The sequence below is a fragment of the Cololabis saira genome, chromosome 3 (genome assembly GCF_033807715.1).
Source record: "Cololabis saira isolate AMF1-May2022 chromosome 3, fColSai1.1, whole genome shotgun sequence".
NCBI lineage: Eukaryota > Metazoa > Chordata > Actinopteri > Beloniformes > Belonidae > Cololabis > Cololabis saira.
The window spans coordinates 53,668,444-53,689,245 of NC_084589.1; the positions used below are offsets into that span (position 1 = coordinate 53,668,444).

Genomic DNA, 20,802 nt, shown 5'->3' on the forward strand with positions numbered 1-20,802 from the left:
CACCTGTGTCTCACCTGTCCCTCATGTTGTGCCACAGCGGAGCTTTAGCGGATCAGTTATCGAAGGCTATTAATAATTTTATTAATAATTGATAAAGTCGACTATTTATCACATTGAATTATCAAAATGATAATAATTCTCGTATGGGGCACCACCCCGGGCCTTAATCCAGGGAAATGATAACTTTTACAGCAGAAAATCAGTCTCAAAATAGGGATTCTCCACCAGTAAGAGCTGTTATTACTGGTGAATGATGTGGAAGGCAGTTCCAGCACCGACTCTGTCAAAACAATCAATTATGACCAAAATTGTATGAAACAAAAAAAAACACTCATTAAAAATCAACCAGAATTTATTTACATATAGGTGTCAAAAGATGGTAACGTAACACCCCAAATAAATCCTGATGCACACTACGATAAACACAAAACCATTAATTAACCAGAAAATCAACAATCAATGAAAATTAAACTTAAAGTTAAATGCATGGAATGAAAAATAAATAAAAGCAATAATAAAGATGATAAAGAACATCTACAGTTCAAAACATGGCTGCCAAAGATGGCTGTGGTGTTTAAAGATGGCGGGGCTTCTGCGGTATTTAAAGATGGCGGAACCCTCTTCCAGCCACGTGCACTCAGACCGGATGGCAAACGCGGGCGTTTCAAACGTGAATGACTGGCAGAGAATGGCCACTACAAAATAATCGAAAACAATAATGATGATAATGATGCTGATGTAATCTGTACTCTGAACACAGATTTAGCTCTGAAACGCTCTAGATTAAACTAATACACTCAGGCCTCAAAACCTGACGCCTCCTCGGATCTCCGGGTGCTGATCAGGGGTTCCTGCCGGGTTCTTTCGGTCGGAGTCCGATCCAAGCGGTCTCCCGCTCCTCCTCCTGACTCTGGAATCAAAAGGGGACGGTGGTGCAGCGTGAAGCAGCCGGCGCCCCCCCCGGTCCGGAGGCTATCATGTCGTCTCGGTGCGCGGGCCGGTCCACTTCTTGGGACGTGCGGTTTACCGTCGGGCTGATGAGCGCGTGGCCCCGGACGGGGCGGCGGGATGCGTCCCGGTCTGCGCTGGGCAAGCTGACCGGAGGTCCTTCCAAGAGAAACTCAAGAGCGGAGAGAGAGGTTAGAAAGAGGAACGGGTCTCACCCTGGACCAGGCCCCAGCTTCAAAGAGGCTTCCCTGTTATGGCTCGGCCTGCTGGGGTTTCCCCTCGGCCCGATCGCGCTGCAGAAGCAGAGTCTGCGCAGCACACAGCCAGGGATCTGCGCGCCCAGCGACGAGCCCGGTGGCGCAGCTGAGCCAACAGAGGAGCGCACCTGGACGCAGCTGTAGCGCATCAGGTCAATTAAAGGAAGCACTTATAAGGATCAGAACTGCTGGCAGACCCTGTGAGTTCGTGTTGTCACTCCTGTGTCTGGTCGTGGGTTCCTGGAAAAGATTGGATTACTTTTTGGGTTTTTGTTGAAGACTTTTTCCCTTGGATTACTTTGTGGAGTTTTTTACTTTGTTCCTGGATTCTTACAGTGAGTTTTTTCCCCTGCCATTTAAGGAGGCAGCGCTTTTTGTTCTTGAAAATAAACTACGCCTTTTTTTGGGCTAACCTTGAACCTGTCTGGTGTCGTGCGCTTGGGTCCAAGGACAGAATCCTTAACATTCCCCCCCTTTTCAGCTCCCAGGGACCTGGGAGACGTGAGGTGAGAGAAGAGAGCGCAGTGCGCTCCGTGGTCCCGGGGCGAGTGCGCCTCGGGCCTCTCCCCCCCCAACCGGGGGGGAAGAAGGTGTGATCCTGAGGGGCTCTTGGCACGAGGCCAAGCTGGACGAACCGACCAGCTTGGCTGATGAAGAGAGAAGAGAGTCTTTTGGGGGCTGCTCATATTTATAGGTTTTGGGGCGGGTCTGCTCAAAGGGGCAGTACCCCCTTTCAGGCCTGGCAAGAACCTGGTTTCCTGGGGCTCCACTGTGTCTGACCCCCCCAGGTGTCGTAAACCTTATTCCTGGCTCCAGGCCTTTCACTGGTTTTACTTTGATCTGAAGCCATGCAGCGGGGGTCATAACTGACCAAGAGCTGCAGGGTCATAAACTTTTGCTCCAGGACGAAACCAAAGTCTGGCTTTCACTGGAATTGACAATCCTGAAATGTTTCAATCACACGTCATGAATTCATAATCATTTATAAGTTCAGAGTTCACATGAGCACATGGGCGCGGCACAACACTCACCTGTCCCTCACCTGTGTCTCACCTACCCCTCACCTGTGTCTCACCTGTCCCCCACCTGTGTCTCACCTGTCTCACCTGTGTCTCCAGGTCGCCGGCAGTAAGGGTTTCCCTCACTTGTCTCTCACCTACCCCTCACCTGTGTCTCACCTGTATCTCACCTGTGTCTCACCTATCTCACCTGTGTCTCCAGGTCGCCGGCAGGAAGGGTTTCCCTCACTTGTCTCTCACCTGTGTCTCACCTGTCCCTCACCTGTCTCACCTGTGTCTCACCTGTGTCTCACCTGTCTCCCACCTGTCCCCCACCTGTCCCTCACCTGTCCCACCTGTGTCTCCAGGTCGCCGGCAGTAAGGGTTTCCCTCACTTGTCTCCCACCTGTCCCCCACCTGTCCCTGACCTGTATCTCACCTGTCTCTCACCTGTCTCTCACCTGTGTCTCACCTGTCTCACCTGTGTCTCCAGGTCGCCGGCAGGAAGGGTTTCCCTCACGTCATCTACGCCCGTCTCTTCCGTTGGCCGGACCTGCACAAGAACGAGCTGAAACACGTCAAGTTCTGCCGCTTCGCCTTCGACCTGAAGTACGACGCCGTGTGTGTGAACCCGTACCACTACGAGAGGACGCCGTCGCCCGCGTCCTCGCACCTGGACATGCCCTCAGGTAACACACCTTTCTCAAAAATGTTTATAGCTGCCTGGCGACTGACTTATTGCAGATAATTAACACATCCCTTCTTACAGGCATTTTTCCAAAATCCCTCAAAACTGCAGTTGTTAAACCCCAGCTAAAAAAACGTAGCCTTCACTCCTCTTTAATCAGCAACTACAGACCAATATCAAATCTACCCTTTATAAGCAAAATACTTGAAAAAATTGTCTACCAACAACTCAACAACTTCTTAACCTCTAATGACTTCCTAGATAATTTCCAATCAGGTTTTCGACCCCATCATAGCACTGAAACCGCGCTTACTAAGGTTATAAATGACATCCGAATGAACACTGACCTAGGCAAAATCTCAATTCTGGTACTACTTGATCTTAGCGCTGCTTTTGATACGGTTGACCATGAAATTTTATTGGATAGACTGGAAAACTGGGTTGGGCTTTCAGACACGGTCTTAGAGTGGTTCAGATCCTATCTGCAAGACAGGGACTACTTTGTTTCCATCGGCAATTACACATCTGACCCAACCAATATGACATGCGGAGTTCCCCAAGGTTCAATCCTAGGCCCTGTTTTATTTAATCTCTACATGCTCCCACTTGGCCTAATTATGCAAAAAAACAGAATAGCTTACCATAACTACGCAGACGACACCCAATTATACATAGCCCTCTCATCGGATGACTATGCTCCCATAGACTCACTGTGTCAGTGCATCAAGCAGATAAATGACTGGATGTGCCAGAACTTCCTCCAACTAAATAACGACAAAACGGAGATAATTGTCTTTGGTGCTAAAAAAGAAAGGCTCAAAGTTACTGCATATCTTGAATCCTTATCTCTGAAGCCAAAGGATCAGGTAAAAAATCTTGGTGTTATAATCGACTCTGATCTGAACTTTAACTCCCACATAAAGTCTATAAGAAAATCTGCCTTTTATCATCTGAAAAATATAGCAAGAATTAGAGGCTATATGTCCAAACAAGACCTGGAAAAACTTATTCATGCTTTCATTTCTAGCAGGTTAGACTACTGCAATAGTCTCTTCTCAGGCCTCCCTAAAAAAGCCATTAAACAACTTCAGCTCATTCAGAATGCTGCTGCTAGAGTTTTAACAAGAACCAAGAAAGCTGAACATATTACACCCATTCTTAAATCTCTGCATTGGCTACCAGTGTGTCATAGAATAGATTTTAAAATACTCCTGTTAGTGTACAAATCCCTCAACAGGTTAGGCCCAAAGTACATCTCTGATATGCTTTTACACTATGAACCCCCTAGACCTCTAAGATCATCAGGGACTGGTCTGCTAACTGTTCCTAGGACCAAAACCAAGCATGGCCAAGCCGCTTTCTGCTACTACGCCACTTATAGCTGGAATAAGCTCCCGGAAGACCTTAGATCTGCCCCAACTTTGCCTATTTTTAAAACTAAGCTAAAGACCCTTATGTTTACTTCTGCTTTTAACTGCTGCTAAACCGCAGCACTTTTTAGCGATTTTCAGCTTTTACTTCTTACTTCTATTTAAATTTTTAACTTTATTTTTTAATCCAACTGTTAATGTTTTTATTGTGTTCTGTATGATGTTGATTGCAATTCATTGTTGATTGTATTGGAACGTTTTTATGTAAAGCACTTTGAGCTGCTGTGTGCACGAATTGTGCTATACAAATAAATCTGACTTGACTTGACTTGACACCTGGACACACCTGGACACGTCCTCAGGTAAACACCTGGACACGTCCTCAGGTAAACACCTGGACACACCTGGACACGTCCTCAGGTAAACACCTGGACACACCTGGACACGTCCTCAGGTAAACACCTGGACACGTCCTCAGGTAAACACCTGGACACACCTGGACACGTCCTCAGGTAAACACCTGGACACACCTGGACACGTCCTCAGGTAAACACACCTGGACACGTCCTCAGGTAAACACACCTGGACACGACCTAGCTAGCACCTGGACACACCTGGACACACCTGGACACTAGGCCTGTGTTGAAAAAATTGATTTTCCAATTCTAAATCGATTCTCATATTAATTCCTAAAAATCGATTCTTACGTCTAAAGATCGATTTTTTTTAATTTTTTTTTCATCATTTTTGCCAGGTGAACTTTAATCCCAGTAGTCGGACACAGTTTATCATGACACATGACAAAAATGCAGGTGCTTCATGGCAACATGTGTGTGTGGTGACAGAATAAATTAGATAAGCTGAAATGATTTGTTTACTGCATGAAATTCTTTTTTGCACTTTAAATGGATATTGAAAGGCCTGTTTGAGTTATTTATTTCTTAGTTATTTCACAATAATTATTGTGAAATTATTATTTCACTAGTTATTTTACAGTCATATAATTCAGGCAACAGCTCAAAAAACATTTTAAATAACACTAAGTCAAATCAATATCGAATCGGATCGAATCGAATCGTGATAATCAATTCTGAATATTAAGAATCGGAATCGAATCGATTCTTGACATTTGAATCGATACCCAGCCCTACTGGACACACCTGGACATGTCTTACTAGCACCTACTTAGTTTTTGGACCCAGAGTTTGTTGACATGTTTGTCTCCCGTCCTCCTTCAGGTCCTCAGACTCTCATCAAGGAGGAGTTCATGCAGGACTGTCTCCAGCTGGACCTGCCGCCCCACGCAGACCCGTACCAGCCCCGGCCCGTCCTGTATCCCAGCATGCCCCTGTCCCCCCCAGGTGAGTCCTCAGGTATCCCAGCATGCCCCTGTCCCCCCCAGGTGAGTCCTCAGGTATCCCAGCATGCCCCTGTCCCCCCCAGGTGAGTCCTCAGGTATCCCAGCATGCCTCTGTCCCCCCCAGGTGAGTCCTCAGGTATCCCAGCATGCCCCTGTCCCCCCCAGGTGAGTGTCTGTCCTCAGGTGTGTCTCTGAAGGTGGACGGCGCTGACGCTAACGTGTCTCCTGCAGGACGGAGCTCCATGACGCCTCTGAGGACGGTGGGACCCAACGAGGCTCCGGAGGGTCCTGGACTCCTGCAGATCGCCCTGTCCCAGGGCCAGGGGGTCCCCGGGGTCCAGGGGATCCAGGGGGGCCCCGGGGTCCAGGGGATCCCTGGGGGCCCCGGGGGACGGGCATCCCCACCCATCACCCCCCACCCTCCCACTCCCACGTCTCCACATCCGCAGAGCCCCGAGTACAACTGCCCGTCCAAACCTGGTACCTACTAGCATCTACTAGCACCTACTAGCACCTACTAGCACCTACTAGCATCTACTAGTATCTACTAGCATCTACTTGCACGTACTAGCATCTACTAGTATCTACTAGCATCTACTAGCATCTACTAGCACCTACTAGCACCTACTAGCACCTACTAGCATCTACTAGTATCTACTAGCATCTACTAGCATCTACTTGCACGTACTAGCATCTACTAGCATCTACTAGCATCTACTAGCACCTACTAGCATCTACTAGTATCTACTAGCATCTACTAGCACCTATTAGCACCTACTAGCACCTACTAGCATCTACTAGTATCTACTAGCACCTATTAGCACCTACTAGTACCTACATACCATAAACTAGCACCTACTAGCTCCTACTAGCACGCACTAGTACCTACTAGCATCTACTAGCACCTACTAGCACCTATTAGCACCTACTAGCACCTACAGACCATCAACTAGCACCTACTAGCTCCTACTAGCACGCACTAGTACCTACTAGCATCTACTAGCACCTACTAGCATCTACTAGCACCTACTAGCATCTACTAGCACCTATTAGCACCTACAGATCATAAACTAGTACCTGCTAGCATCTACTAGCACCTACTAGCATCTACTAGTACCTACTAGCATCTACTAGCACCTACTAGCACCTACAGACCATAGACTAGCATCTACTAGCACCTACAGACCATAAACTTGCATCTACTAGCACCTACTAGCACCTACAGACCATAAACTAGCACCTATTAGCACCTACAGACCATAAACTAGCACCTACAGAACCTAAACTTGCACCTACTAGCACCTACAGATCATAAACTAGCACCTACAGATCATAAACTAGCACCTACTAGCACCTACAGACCATAAACTAGCACCCACTAGCACCTACTAGCATCTACAGACCATAAACTAGCACCTACTAACACCTTTTAGCATCTACAGACCATAAACTAGCACCTACTAACACCTTTTAGCACCTACAGACCATAAACTAGCACCTATTAGCACCTACAGACCATACACTAGCACCTACAGACCATAAACTAGCACCTACTAGCACCTACAGAACATAAACTTGCACCCACTAGCACCTACTAGCATCTACAGACCATAAACTAGCACCCACTAGCACCTACTAGCATCTACAGACCATAAACTAGCACCTACTAGCACCTATTAGCACCTACAGACCATAAACTAGCACCTACTAGCACCTACAGACCATACACTAGCACCTACAGAACATAAACTTGCACCCACTAGCACCTACTAGCATCTACAGACCGTAAACTAGCACCCACTAGCACCTACTAGCATCTACCGACCATAAACTAGCACCCACTAGCACCCACTAGCATCTACAGACCATAACCTAGCACCTACTAGCACCTATTAGCACCTACAGACCATAAACTAGCACCTACTAGCACCTACAGACCATACACTAGCACCTACAGACCATAAACTAGCACCTATTAGCACCTACAGACCATAAACTAGCAGCTACTAGCACCTACAGACAATAAACTAGCAACTACTAGCACCTATTAGCACCTACAGACCATAAACTAGCACCTACAGACCATAAACTAGCACCCACTAGCACCTACTAGCATCTACAGACCATAAACTAGCACCTACTAGCACCTATTAGCACCTACAGACCATAAACTAGCACCTACTAGCACCTACAGACCATACACTAGCACCTACAGACCATAAACTAGCACTTACTAGCACCTACAGAACATAAACTTGCACCCACTAGCACCTACTAGCATCTACAGACCATAAACTAGCACCCACTAGCACCCACTAGCATCTACAGACCATAACCTAGCACCTACTAGCACCTATTAGCACCTACAGACCATAAACTAGCACCTACTAGCACCTACAGACCATACACTAGCACCTACAGACCATAAACTAGCACCTATTAGCACCTACAGACCATAAACTAGCAGCTACTAGCACCTACAGACAATAAACTAGCAACTACTAGCACCTATTAGCACCTACAGACCATAAACTAGCACCTACAGACCATAAACTAGCACCCACTAGCACCCACTAGCATCTACAGACCATAAACTAGCACCTACTAGCACCTATTAGCACCTACAGACCATAAACTAGCACCTACTAGCACCTACAGACCATACACTAGCACCTACAGACCATAAACTAGCACCTATTAGCACCTACAGACCATAAACTAGCAGCTACTAGCACCTACAGACCATAAACTAGCAGCTACTAGCACCTACAGACAATAAACTAGCAACTACTAGCACCTATTAGCACCTACAGACCATAAACTAGCACCTACAGACCATAAACTAGCACCTACTCGCACCTACAGACCATAAACTAGCACCTACTAGGACTGCTGATTCCTAGTTCAGGAGCTCAGCGGGACCACGTCTCTCCAGTGTTAGCGTCGCTCCATTGGCTACCTGTAAAATTCAGAATCCAATTTAAAATGTTATTACTTGCATATAAAGCCCAAACAGCTCAGCTCCACATTATTATCAGACCTGATAGTGCCTTATGTTCCTGGCAGAGCTCTCTGCTCTCAGAGTGCAGGTTTACTCGTAGTTCCTAGAGTATCTAAATGTAGATTTGGAGGGCGGGCGTTCTGCTATCAGGCACCATTACTATGGAACCAACTTCCAATCTGGGTTAAGGAGGCTGACACCACCTCCACCTTTAAAACTAAACTTAAAACCTTTCTGTTTAGTAAAGCCTATAGTTAGTGTTTAGATCAGATCATAAACTGCCACCTACGAGCACCTACTAGCACCTACTAGCATCTACAGACCATAAACTAGCACCTACTAGCATCTACAGACCATAAAATAGCATCTACTAGCATCTACTAGCACCTACTAGCATCTACTAGCATCTATAGACCATAAACTAGCACCTACTAGCACCTTCTAGCATCTACTAGCATCTACAGACCATAAACTAGCACCTACTAGCACCTTCTAGCACCTACTAGCATCTACTAGCATCTACAGACCATAAACTAGCACCTACTAGCATCTACAGACCATAAAATAGCATCTACTAGCATCTACTAGCACCTACTAGCATCTACTAGCATCTACAGACCATAAACTAGCACCTACTAGCACCTACTAGCACCTTCTAGCATCTACTAGCATCTACAGACCATAAACTAGCACCTACTAGCACCTTCTAGCATCTACTAGCATCTACAGACCATAAACTAGCACCTACTAGCACCTTCTAGCACCTACTAGCATCTACTAGCACCTTCTAGCATCTACTAGCATCTACTAGCACCCAGCAACTTTACTGAGTTTGTTTACTGTTTCCTGTTTCCCCACAGGCACCTGGCCAGGTAACAGCCCTGCCCCCTACAGCCCCGCCCCCTACAGCTCCAGCCCCGCCCCCTACAGCTCCAGCCCCGCCCCCTACAGCCCAAGCCCCGCCCCCTTTAGCCCCGCCCCCTACAGCCCAGCAGGACAGCAGCCCGGTGGGCGGAGCCACGCGCAGCAGCCGTCGTTACATCATCACCACCACGGCCCCAACACGCACTTCTGTACGTAGTACTGAAGTACTCTGTAGTACTCTAGTACTGGGTAGTACTAGAGTACAGGGTAGTACTGGGTAGTACTGTGTGGTACCGTGTATTACTGTGTAGTACACTGTAGTACTGTAGTACTCTAGTACTGGGTAGTACTCTATAGTACTCTGTAGTACTACTACTGTGTAGTAATACTTGTGTTCTGCAGGGTCCCAGCATCACACCACGGCTCCGTTTCCTCAACCAGTTTCCAACCATCCAGGTGAGACTCATGTAGTACTGTGTAGTACTCCTGGACCCATCCCCTTTCTTTCTTTCTTTCTTTCTTTCTTTCTTTCTTTCTTTCTTTCTTTCTTTCTTTCTTTCTTTCTTTCTTTCTTTCTTTCTTTCTTTCTTTCTTTCTTTCTTTCTTTCTTTCTTTCTTCCCGGTTCTGTCCCCCCAGGTCCAGAGTTCTGGTTCTGACCCGGTTCTGGTTCTGTTCCAGGTCCAGAGTTCTGGTTCTGACCCGGTTCTGGTTCTGTTCCAGGTCCAGAGTTCTGGTTCTGACCCGGTTCTGGTTCTGTTCCAGGTCCAGAGTTCTGGTGCTCCGTCTCCTACTTCGAGCTGGACGTCCAGGTCGGTGAGATGTTCAAGGTCCAGTCGTCGGTTCCGCTGGTGACGGTGGACGGATACGTGGACCCGTCCGGGGGGGACCGGTTCTGTCTGGGCCAGCTGAGCAACGTGCACCGGACCGCCGCCAGCCACCGGGCCAGGTACCAGTACCAGAACCAGTACCAGGTCCAGAACCAGTACCAGTACCAGTACCAGGTCCAGTACCTAGACCTAGCCCTGACTGGTTCAGACCAGTTTTAGACCAGTTTTGGACTTGTTGTAGTCTGGTTTTGAACTAGACCAGTCCAGACCAGTCCAGACCGGGCCTCACTGGTCCCCCCCCTACAGGCTCCACATCGGTCGGTGGGTCCAGACCGGTTCTAAAATTTTATTACTTGCATATAAAGCCCAAAACGGCTTTGCTCCGCATTATTATTAGACCTGATAGAGCCTTATGTTCCTGGCAGAGCTCTCCGTTCTCAGAGTGCAGGTTTACTCGTAGTTCCTAGAGTATCTAAATGTAGATTTGGAGGGCGGGCGTTCTGCTATCAGGCACCATTACTATGGAACCAACTTCCAATCTGGGTTAAGGAGGCTGACACCACCTCCACCTTTAAAACTAAACTTAAAACCTTTCTGTTTAGTAAAGCCTATAGTTAGTGTTTAGTAAACCTCTAGCTGGTGTTGGTAAATCTCTAGGTAGTGTAAACTCTAGTGTGTTAGAGTCAGTAGTCATAGTTGCAGCTATAGAACAAGACTATAATAGTTAGTCTCAAATACAGTGGTGTAAAGTAACGAACTACAAGTACTTCGTTATTTTACTTAAGTAAGATTTTTGAGAATTTGTACTTTTATTGATACTTTCATTTTTCTGTACTTTTACTTTTACTTCGTTACATTTTCAAGGAAAAAATCGTACTTTTAATCCGCTACATTTAAAATTGGACACGTTGTTACTCGCTACAAATTAAAGAACAGCACAGCGGGGGCTGATTTATGGTTCCGCGTTACACCGGCGCAGAGCTACAGCGTAGGGTACGCGGCGACGCGCACTCTACGCCGTAGCCTACGGCGTAAGGTGTGCGTCGATTTAACGCGGAACCATGAGGCGGACGGGAAGGAAGGGGGGCGCGTGAATATACCGAGAAGGAGCCGCAGCTCCCGGGAGAGTTGCGCCGCAGAGGCGGGCCGGACGGCCGGAGGAACCGCCGTCGCGTCGAGTACCGAGGAGGATTGAAGCCTGAATTATGGTTCCGCGTTAAATCGACGCAGAGCCTCGCCGTAGGGTACGTTGGTGTAACGCGGAACCATAAATCAGCCTTGAGCGGCAGCCGACGCGTGTCCATGCGCACCATTCTTTGATTCCACCCCTTCTAAGGTGGTTTTGGCATTAAAAAGTTCAAAAGTCTCATCCTTTATCAGCTGGGGTTGCTTAATGTTGTCACTGCATATACAGGCTGGGGGTGCACCTGTCAGCGGGGCCAATGGGGGACAGCAGCAGTGATGAGCAAAGGGAGAAATTAAAATGGGGTAATGGAAACAAACGCTAAAGGGGTCAGAATAATATCACCATTATTTAGAGTTGTAAGCAAATTCTTGGATTCTTCATTTCTTTGCAATCCTTTTGAAAATAATTTTGTACTTTGAATTTTGTACTTTGTACTTTGTACTTTTTACTTTTGTACTTAAGTACATTTTAACCCATGTACTTTTTGTACTTTATTATATTTAAGTTGAGGTACTTTTATACTTTTACTTAAGTAATTTTCAAGCAGAAAATTTGTACTTTTACTTAAGTACAATATTTTTGTACTTTTTCCACCTCTGCTCAAATATAGCTTGGTGGTAGATATGCTGCTATAGGCTTATGCTACAGGGGGGACCGACATGATCCGCTGGGCGGTGCCTCTCACCCTTCTTCTCCTCTCCTCTTCCCTTCCTCTCTTCTCCATTACCATTTTTATTTATAATAAATATCTCATAGCTATCGTTTTTGTCCATCGTTCCTGTAGTTTCTTGTGCCGGCCCCCCTTTTTTCTCTTTTGTGCATGTTTGCAGGCCGGAGCTTCAGGAGCTGCATGCTGGCCTGTGTTCCCGGTCCCCCCCCCCCCACCTCTGGTCATCCCACTGCTGCTTCCACCTGCTTACGCAGGTGGAACCAGTTCTCACCCTTCCCTGTTCTGGTCCTGCAGGCTCCACATCGGTCGGGGGGTCCAGCTGGAGTGTCGGGGCGAGGGAGACGTCTGGATGCGTTGCCTTAGCGACCACTCGGTGTTCGTGCAGAGTCTATACCTGGACCGGGAGGCGGGTCGGAACCCGGGGGACGGGGTCCACAAGATCTACCCCGGGGCCCACATCAAGGTACTTTTACTCTGAAGTACTTCCTGTTTACCCCGGGGCCCACATCAAGGTACTCTTATTCTGAAGGACTTCCTGTTTACCCCGGGGCCCACATCAAGGTGGGCTTTTACTCTGAAACACTTCCTGTTTACCCCGGGGCCCATATCAAGGTACTCTTATTCTGAAGTACTTCCTGTTTACCCCGGGGCCCACATCAAGGTACTCTTACTCTGAAGTACTTCCTGTGGGTCACCTGTATCTCACCTGTGTCTCACCTGTATCTCACCTGTGTCTCACCTGTATCTCACCTGTGTCTCACCTGTATCTCACCTGTATCTCACCTGTATCTCACCTGTGTCTCACCTGTATCTCACCTGTGTCTCACCTGTATCTCACCTGTGTCTCACCTGTATCTCACCTGTATCTCACCTGTGTCTCACCTGTGTCTCACCTGTATCTCACCTGTGTCTCACCTGTATCTCACGTGTGTCTCACCTGTGTCTCACCTGTATCTCACGTGTGTCTCACCTGTATCTCACCTGTATCTCACCTGTATCTCACCTGTGTCTCACCTGTATCTCACCTGTGTCTCACCTGTATCTCACCTGTATCTCACCTGTGTCTCACCTGTATCTCACCTGTATCTCACCTGTGTCTCACCTGTATCTCACCTGTGTCTCACCTGTATCTCACCTGTACCTGTATCCAGGTGTCTCACCTGTGTCTCACCTGTGTCTCACCTGTACCTGTATCCAGGTGTCTCACCTGTGTCTCACCTGTGTCTCACCTGTACCTGTATCCAGGTGTCTCACCTGTGTCTCACCTGTGTCTCACCTGTACCTGTATCCAGGTGTCTCACCTGTGTCTCACCTGTGTCTCACCTGTACCTGTATCCAGGTGTCTCACCTGTGTCTCACCTGTCCAGGTGTTTGACCTGCGTCAGTGCCACCGGCAGATGCAGCAGCACCTGTACCTTTCTCACTGTGTCTCACTTGTACCTGTACCTCACCTGTATCTCACCTGTATCCAGGTGTCTCACCTGTACCTGTATCCAGGTGTCTCACCTGTATCTCACCTGTCTCTCACCTGTGCAGGTGTTTGACCTGCGTCAGTGCCACCGGCAGATGCAGCAGCACCTGTACCTGTACCTCACCTGTACCTGTATATCACCTGTTCCTCACCTGTGCAGGTGTTTGACCTGCGCCAGTGCCACCGGCAGATGCAGCAGCAGGCGGCAGCAGCTCAGGCAGCGGTAGAGACTCAGGCCGCCGCCGTCGTCGGTGCGATTCCCGGACCGAACAGCGTGGGAGGGATCGCACCTGCCGTCAGTGAGTACACCTGAGTTTACCTGAGATTACCTGAGTTTACCTGAATTTACCTGCGATTACCTGAGATTACCTGAGTTTACCTGAGTTTACCTGAGATTACCTGAGTTTACCTGAGATTACCTGAGATTACCTGAGATTACCTGAGATTACCTGAGTTTACCTGAGATTACCTGAGATTACCTGAGATTACCTGAGTTTACCTGAGATTACCTGAGTTTACCTGAGATTACCTGAGATTACCTGAGATTACCTGAGTTTAGTTACCTGAGATTACCTGAGTTTACCTGAGATTACCTGAGATTACCTGAGATTACCTGAGTTTACCTGAGATTACCTGAGATTACCTGAGATTACCTGAGATTACCTGAGTTTACCTGAGATTACCTGAGTTTACCTGAGATTACCTGAGATTACCTGAGTTTACCTGAGATTACCTGAGTTTACCTGAGATTACCTGAGTTTACCTGAGATTACCTGAGTTTACCTGAGTTTACCTGAGTTTACCTGAGTTTACCTGAGATTACCTGAGTTTACCTGAGATTACCTGAGATTACCTGAGATTACCTGAGTTTACCTGAGTTTATATATATTATATATATATATATATATATATATATATATATATATATATATATATATATATATATATATATATATGTATATATGTATATATATATATATATATATATATATATATATATATATATATATATATATATATATATACCATGAACCGGTTCCCAGCAGGAGTGCTGATCATCTAAGGTCAAAAGGTCAGGGTTCAGATTTCTCCATTTTCCAGGTTCCAAGTATATGAAGTCTGTTCTGACTGGGTCATGTGACCAGTTCTGGCTGAATGAGTCAGCAGCTGAGCTCTGGTTGCCCCGGCAACAAGGACCTCGAACCTGAGGAAGGTTCGCTGTGAGAAAACCCCAGAGTTTTGCCTTGTCACAAGTTGTCAAAGAACTCATATTTGTGAGAAAACCATAGCTCCTAGCAGAAAAACAAAGACATCGTGAGAGACAGAGAACCCGGCAGATTCTGACAATCTTATTTTTTATTAAGATATTCCTTAAAATGTCTGAGTAACGGCAGTTTGAAAACAAAGTGAGATTTTTTTGAAGAAAAGTTTTTTTTTACATTGCAGTCAATGGAGACCGAGGCAGGAATTTGCGTGGCTGTTAGCCCCCCCGTTAAAATTTTGTGCATACCCCGCCTGTCAAAGTCACATTTTATGAATCGCAACACCTATGTCTACATTCTGACCAAAATTTATCTGTCTACCTTTTACGGTTTGGCCGTGAGCTCGAGTTACAAATAAAAAATCAAGTTATTTTTTCACTCTAACTACACTCTAGCAACTGAAAGTCGCACTGTAAATTTGCCAAAAAAGTGATTTCCAGTCCTCGCTTGAGGGCTCATATCTTGAAAAGTGTACATTTTAGGTCTGTTAGCTTGTTGGTTGTTGGGTCTCCTGGTTGGTTATTGGTTGATCTCCTGGTTGGTTATTGGTTGGTTGGTTAATTATTGGTTGTGTCCCTCCCCCCCCAGGCACCTGCCCGGCGGCCGGCCCCGGCGTGGACGACCTGCGGCGTCTCTGCATCGTGCGTCTGAGCTTCGTGAAGGGTTGGGGGTGCGACTACCCGCGGCGCAGCATCAAGGACACGCCCTGCTGGCTGGAGGTGCACCTGCACCGCGCGCTGCAGCTGCTGGACCAGGTGCTGCACGCGCTGCCGCCGCGCGACCTCGCGCTCTGACCACGCCCCCGCGCTCTGACCACGCCCCCGTCCAGCAGGCTCCTCCCACCATGTAAGCCCCGCCCCTGGACCCACAGGCTCCTCCCACCCTGCAAGCCCCGCCCCCTGCGTCTCTGAAACATTTCCTGTTTCCTGTCGGGTTCCGATCCGACCTCAGACTGAAGAAGTGAAGCATTCTGGGACATTTTGGATGAAGTTTTGGGGTCAAGTCGTGGGAGTGACATCTGGCTCCGCCCCCTGGAGCAGCTGGCTCCGCCCACCCTGTCAATCAAAGGTCGGCTGAAACGAGCAGCTTTACCTCCATCACGTCTGCCGGAATGATCTGATTGGTCGAAGCCTCAGCGCTGGAACCAGCTGGTACCAAAACCCCGGGTTCTGGTTCCTGGTCCTGGTCCTGGTTCTGGTCCTGGTTCTGGTCCAGGTTCTGGTTCTGGTCCTGGTCCTGGTCCTGGTCCTGGTCCTGGTCCAGGTCCTGGTCCTGGTCCTGGTCCTGGTCCTGGTTCTGGTCCTGGTTCTGGTCCAGGTTCTGGTCCTGGTCCTGGTTCTGGTCCTGGTTCTGGTCCTGGTTCTGGTCCAGGTTCTGGTTCTGGGGGGACGGCTGCAGGTTATTTATTTCTGTACCAAAGATCCGCTGATGTCGTGTCCTGTTGGCCTTGTGTTTCTGCTCTTTTTACCTCTTTATTCTTTATTCTCTTTTTTTACAGAAAAACTCTATATAAACATCTGCTGTTTGTTCAGATTAAAGTTTTAACTTGAAATAAACGTCCGTGTCGTCCTGAGTCCGAGTCTAATGAGTCCTGAATTCTGATTCTCCTGATTCTGCTGATTCTCCTGATTCTGCTGATTCTCCTGATTCTGCTGAATCTGCTGATTCTCCTGATTCTGCTGATTCTGCTGAATCTGCTGATTCTGCTGAATCTGCTGATTCTGCTGAATCTGCTGATTCTGCTGAATCTGCTGATTCTGCTGATTCTCCTGATTCTGCTGAATCTGCTGATTCTGCTGAATCTGCTGATTCTGCTGATTCTGCTGAATCTGCTGATTCTGCTGATTCTGCTGAATCTGCTGATTCTGCTGATTCTGCTGAATCTGCTGATTCTGCTGATTCTGCTGATTCTGCTGAATCTGCTGATTCTGCTGATTCTGCTGATTCGGCTGAATCTGCTGATTCTGCTGATTCTGCTGATTCTGCACGAGAGAAAACCAACGCACAGAAACAACAGAGACACAAACATCAACCAGTCCAGGTCTCAGGCCACGTTTCCACGTAGCTGGTATTTACAAAAACGGATATTTCCCTCTACGTTTATTAAAATCCCATCATTTCCAGGAACCTGCATAAATATCTGTTAAGGTGCTATGAGCAGCCAAACCTACAGGGGGCAGTGTAACGAGAAGATAAAGTCATGCTAGCCAATCAGAATCCTGGAAAAAAACACCAACAAATTAACCCAGATTGGAAGTTGGTTCCATAGTAATGGTGCCTGATAGCAGAACGCCCGCCCTCCAAATCTACATTTAGATACTCTAGGAACTACGAGTAAACCTGCACTCTGGGAGCGGAGAGCTCTGACAGGAACATAAGGCTCTATCAGGTCTGGCAAATAATGCGGAGCTAAGCCGTTTTGGGCTTTATATGAAAGTAATAAAATTTTAAATTGGATTCTGAATTTTACAGGTATCCAATGGAGCGACGCTAACACTGGAGAGACGTGGTCTCTCCTGCTAATTCCTGTCAGTACTCGTGCTGCTGCATTTTGGATCAGCTGGAGTCTATTCAGCAAATTACTTGGACATCCTGCTAATAACACATTACAGTAATCCAGTCTAGAAGATACAAACGCATGAACTAGTTTTTCTACATCACTCTGCGAGAGGATTTTCCTAATTTTTGCAATATTATGGAGATGGAAAAACGCTAATTTACAAACCTGATTAACATATGGTTTAAACGACAAATCCTGATGGAAAACAACACCAAGGTTTCTCACAGTTGCACTGGACTTCCAGTCCAGTAACTTCCAGTCAAGGCTGATTTATGGTTCCGCGTTACACCAACGCAGAGCCTACGGCGTAGGGTACGCGGCGACGCACACCGTACGGCGCGCATCGCCACGTACCCTACGCCGTAGGCTCTGCGTCGATTTAACGCAGGACCATAATTCAGGCTTTACTTCCAAGATGAACCAGAGTGTTTGGTTTGGAGTGACAGAGAAGTGGAGTTACTTTTAAGTGTGACTTTAGAATATAAAACAGGTAAAATACAAGAAAATATTGACGGTTACAAACTAATTGTAACCACAGGTGTCACTCATGACGCTGGTGACGTTTCTGTCTCATAATGTGACGTTCTGAAGCCTAAATGTCCGTTTCTCTCCGTTTACAAGCAAACGTGAAGACGGAGGTTTGAAAAATCTACACTTTGGCCGGAGTTTTCAGAAATGATGGTTTTTGGAGACTTTGAGCTTCGTTTTCGTGTAAACGAACGAACAAAACGCAGGAAAACACCTGTTTTTGATACGAGGAATCGGGAAACTGAATCAGGACTCGGCTACTGCCGTTATCTGTCTGAAACTGATCAGTTTAAAGAAAAGGAAGCTCCATGTTGGTGATTTGAGGATTGATGATGCAGATGAATACCGAGGTGTCGTCTGCAAACTCAATGATGTTTTATTGGACCAGTCCAGGATTCACAAAACATGCTTAAGAGAAAAAATCTTCTTAAGTGTCATTTTTTTCTTAAGTTCAATCTCAAGAAGAAAAAAGAGAAGAAGTCATATTCTCCAAAAAAGTTCTTAAGTATTTTCTCAACTTTCTTCTTAAGTATTTTATTAAGAAAAAACTTAGGAATAAATTGTATTCTTGAAATAAAAGTTCTCAAATTTGTTCTTGACTTTTTTCTTAACTTTAAGACAAACTTGACCTGTCTTAAAATGTCTTCTGTGAAAAGGTAATAATAATAATAATAATAATAATAATAATAATAATAATAATAATAATAATAATAATAATAATAATATCTAATTTCACCTTTTTCGACACATTTTAGACAAGTTTAGACTAGTAGGTCATAGTTTGAGGATTTACTTTGTAATTAATTACACAAAGAGCCTGTTAACTGTTTGTTAGCATGTTAGTTAGCGTGGTAGTTAGCATGTTAGTTAGCGTGGTTAGCGGGGCCCCCACGACCACGTGAAGAGGCAGCCAGGGCCGCAGTGACGGAGCAGGACCAGCCGAGCACCAACCACCCAGAGAGAGGGCCAGGAGGTCCACGCCCCCCCCCCAGAGAGAGGCGAGCCTGCCCGGAGAGACGGGGCCACCCCGACCGCCGACGCAGGCAGGTGCACCCGCTAGGCTAGGCTAGGCTAGGCTCGCCACCCGTCTCTTGAAAGAGGTAATTGTTACGTAATTGGGAATTAAAAGTTCTGTATTGAACCAATACAGACACATGTTATGCTCTTATTTATTGATGTCATAATCTACAGGTGAAGGTCGGGAAATGTGAATATATTGAAAAACTTAATTCTAAGTAAATTCACCTAAAGGTGAAACAAATATATTATTTCCCACTACATTCAAAGTGAGATATTTCAAGCCTTTATTTGTTATAATTTTGGTGATTATGACTCACAGTTTATGAAAACCCCAAATAAAAAATCTCAAACAATTAGAATATTTTATGAAATCAATAAACAATTCAATCATCAAAATTGTAACAAATAAAGGTTTAAAATATCTTGCTTTGCATGTAATGAGACTGTAGTGTATTAGTTTTGCCTTTTAAGTTGAATTATTGAAATAAATTAACTTTAATAAATAACTTTAACTTTAATACATTAACACCATGTTCTACTTTAAATATATATATATATATATATATATATATATATATATATATATATATATATATATATATACATATACATATACATATATATATATATATATATATATATATATATATATATATATATATATATATATATACATATATATATATATATATATATATATATATACATATACATATATATATATATATATATATATATATATATATATATATATATATATATATCTGTTCTAGAGGATCTCCAGCAGGTCCAGGGATGAGAAAATGACCCAGTTAGGATGAAATAATAATGAAATAATTAAAGCTGCAAGCAGCGATGAACGGGCCCTCGCACTCACGGCCACCGCCCCCCATAAGCATATCAGAAATGACACCACCCACGACTTCCTATGTCAAACCATTCAAAAGTTATAGCAGAAAAAAGGGACAACCAATCAGAAGAAGGGGCGGGGCTAATTCAGGCCAATGAAGCTTAAGAACTCATTACAGAGTCCCATGACACCACCCACGACTTCCTATGTCAAACCATTAAAAAGTTATAGCAGAAAAAAGGGACAACCAATCAGAAGAAGGGGCGGGGCTAATTAAGGCCAACGAAGCTCAAAGACTCCATACAGAGTCCCATGACACCACCCACAACTTCCTATGTCAAACCATTCAAAAGTTATGGCAGAGAAAAGTATTCTAGGGGGCGCTGTTGAGCCGTTAGGCCACGCCCATTAATGCAAACCATGAAATATCAAATTTATCGCCAAGTCTGTATTGCATGCCAAATTTGGTGACTTTTGGAGAACTATCAAATATGGACCAATCAGATTTCAAAATGGCCGACTTCCTGTTCGGTTTCGGCCATGGCTCCAAGAGACTTTTCTTTAAGTTGTGCCATGATACAGGTGTGTAGCGATTTTCGTGCATGTACGTCAAACCGTATTGTGGGGCTTGAGGCACAAAGTTTTCCGGGGGGCGCTGTTGAGCCATTTTGCCACGCCCATTAATGCAAACCATGAAATATCAAATTTATCGCCAGGCCTGACTTGCATGCCAATTTTGGTGCCTTTTGGGGAACTATCAAATATGGACCAATCAGATGAAGGGGGGGCACGCTTTTTGGCGTCTAGCGTCGCCACGGTAACACTTTTGAAAGAGAAAAGTAATGCGTGTAGTCGCAGGATGGAGACGCACAATTGTACGTATAACACATCTGGGTTCACGATACGGTTCGGGCCGTATTAATTCTCGAAGGAATGGCATA

General features: G+C 45.8%; 1 protein-coding gene across 1 annotated transcript in view; it reads left to right on the forward strand.

Moving 5' to 3' along the window:
* Positions 1-16,448, forward strand: part of LOC133440520 (mothers against decapentaplegic homolog 4-like) — a 24,720-nt gene extending 8,272 nt beyond the window's left edge. Inside the window, exons 2-10 of the mRNA XM_061717793.1 lie at positions 2,697-2,892; positions 5,500-5,622; positions 5,853-6,101; positions 9,483-9,695; positions 9,889-9,942; positions 10,250-10,433; positions 12,465-12,633; positions 13,802-13,940; positions 15,492-16,448. Of these exons, the coding sequence (XP_061573777.1) occupies positions 2,697-2,892; positions 5,500-5,622; positions 5,853-6,101; positions 9,483-9,695; positions 9,889-9,942; positions 10,250-10,433; positions 12,465-12,633; positions 13,802-13,940; positions 15,492-15,697 (1,533 nt within the window). The 3' untranslated portion in view covers positions 15,698-16,448. The remainder of the gene's footprint in view (positions 1-2,696; positions 2,893-5,499; positions 5,623-5,852; positions 6,102-9,482; positions 9,696-9,888; positions 9,943-10,249; positions 10,434-12,464; positions 12,634-13,801; positions 13,941-15,491) is intronic.
* Positions 16,449-20,802: the final 4,354 nt, after the last annotated feature.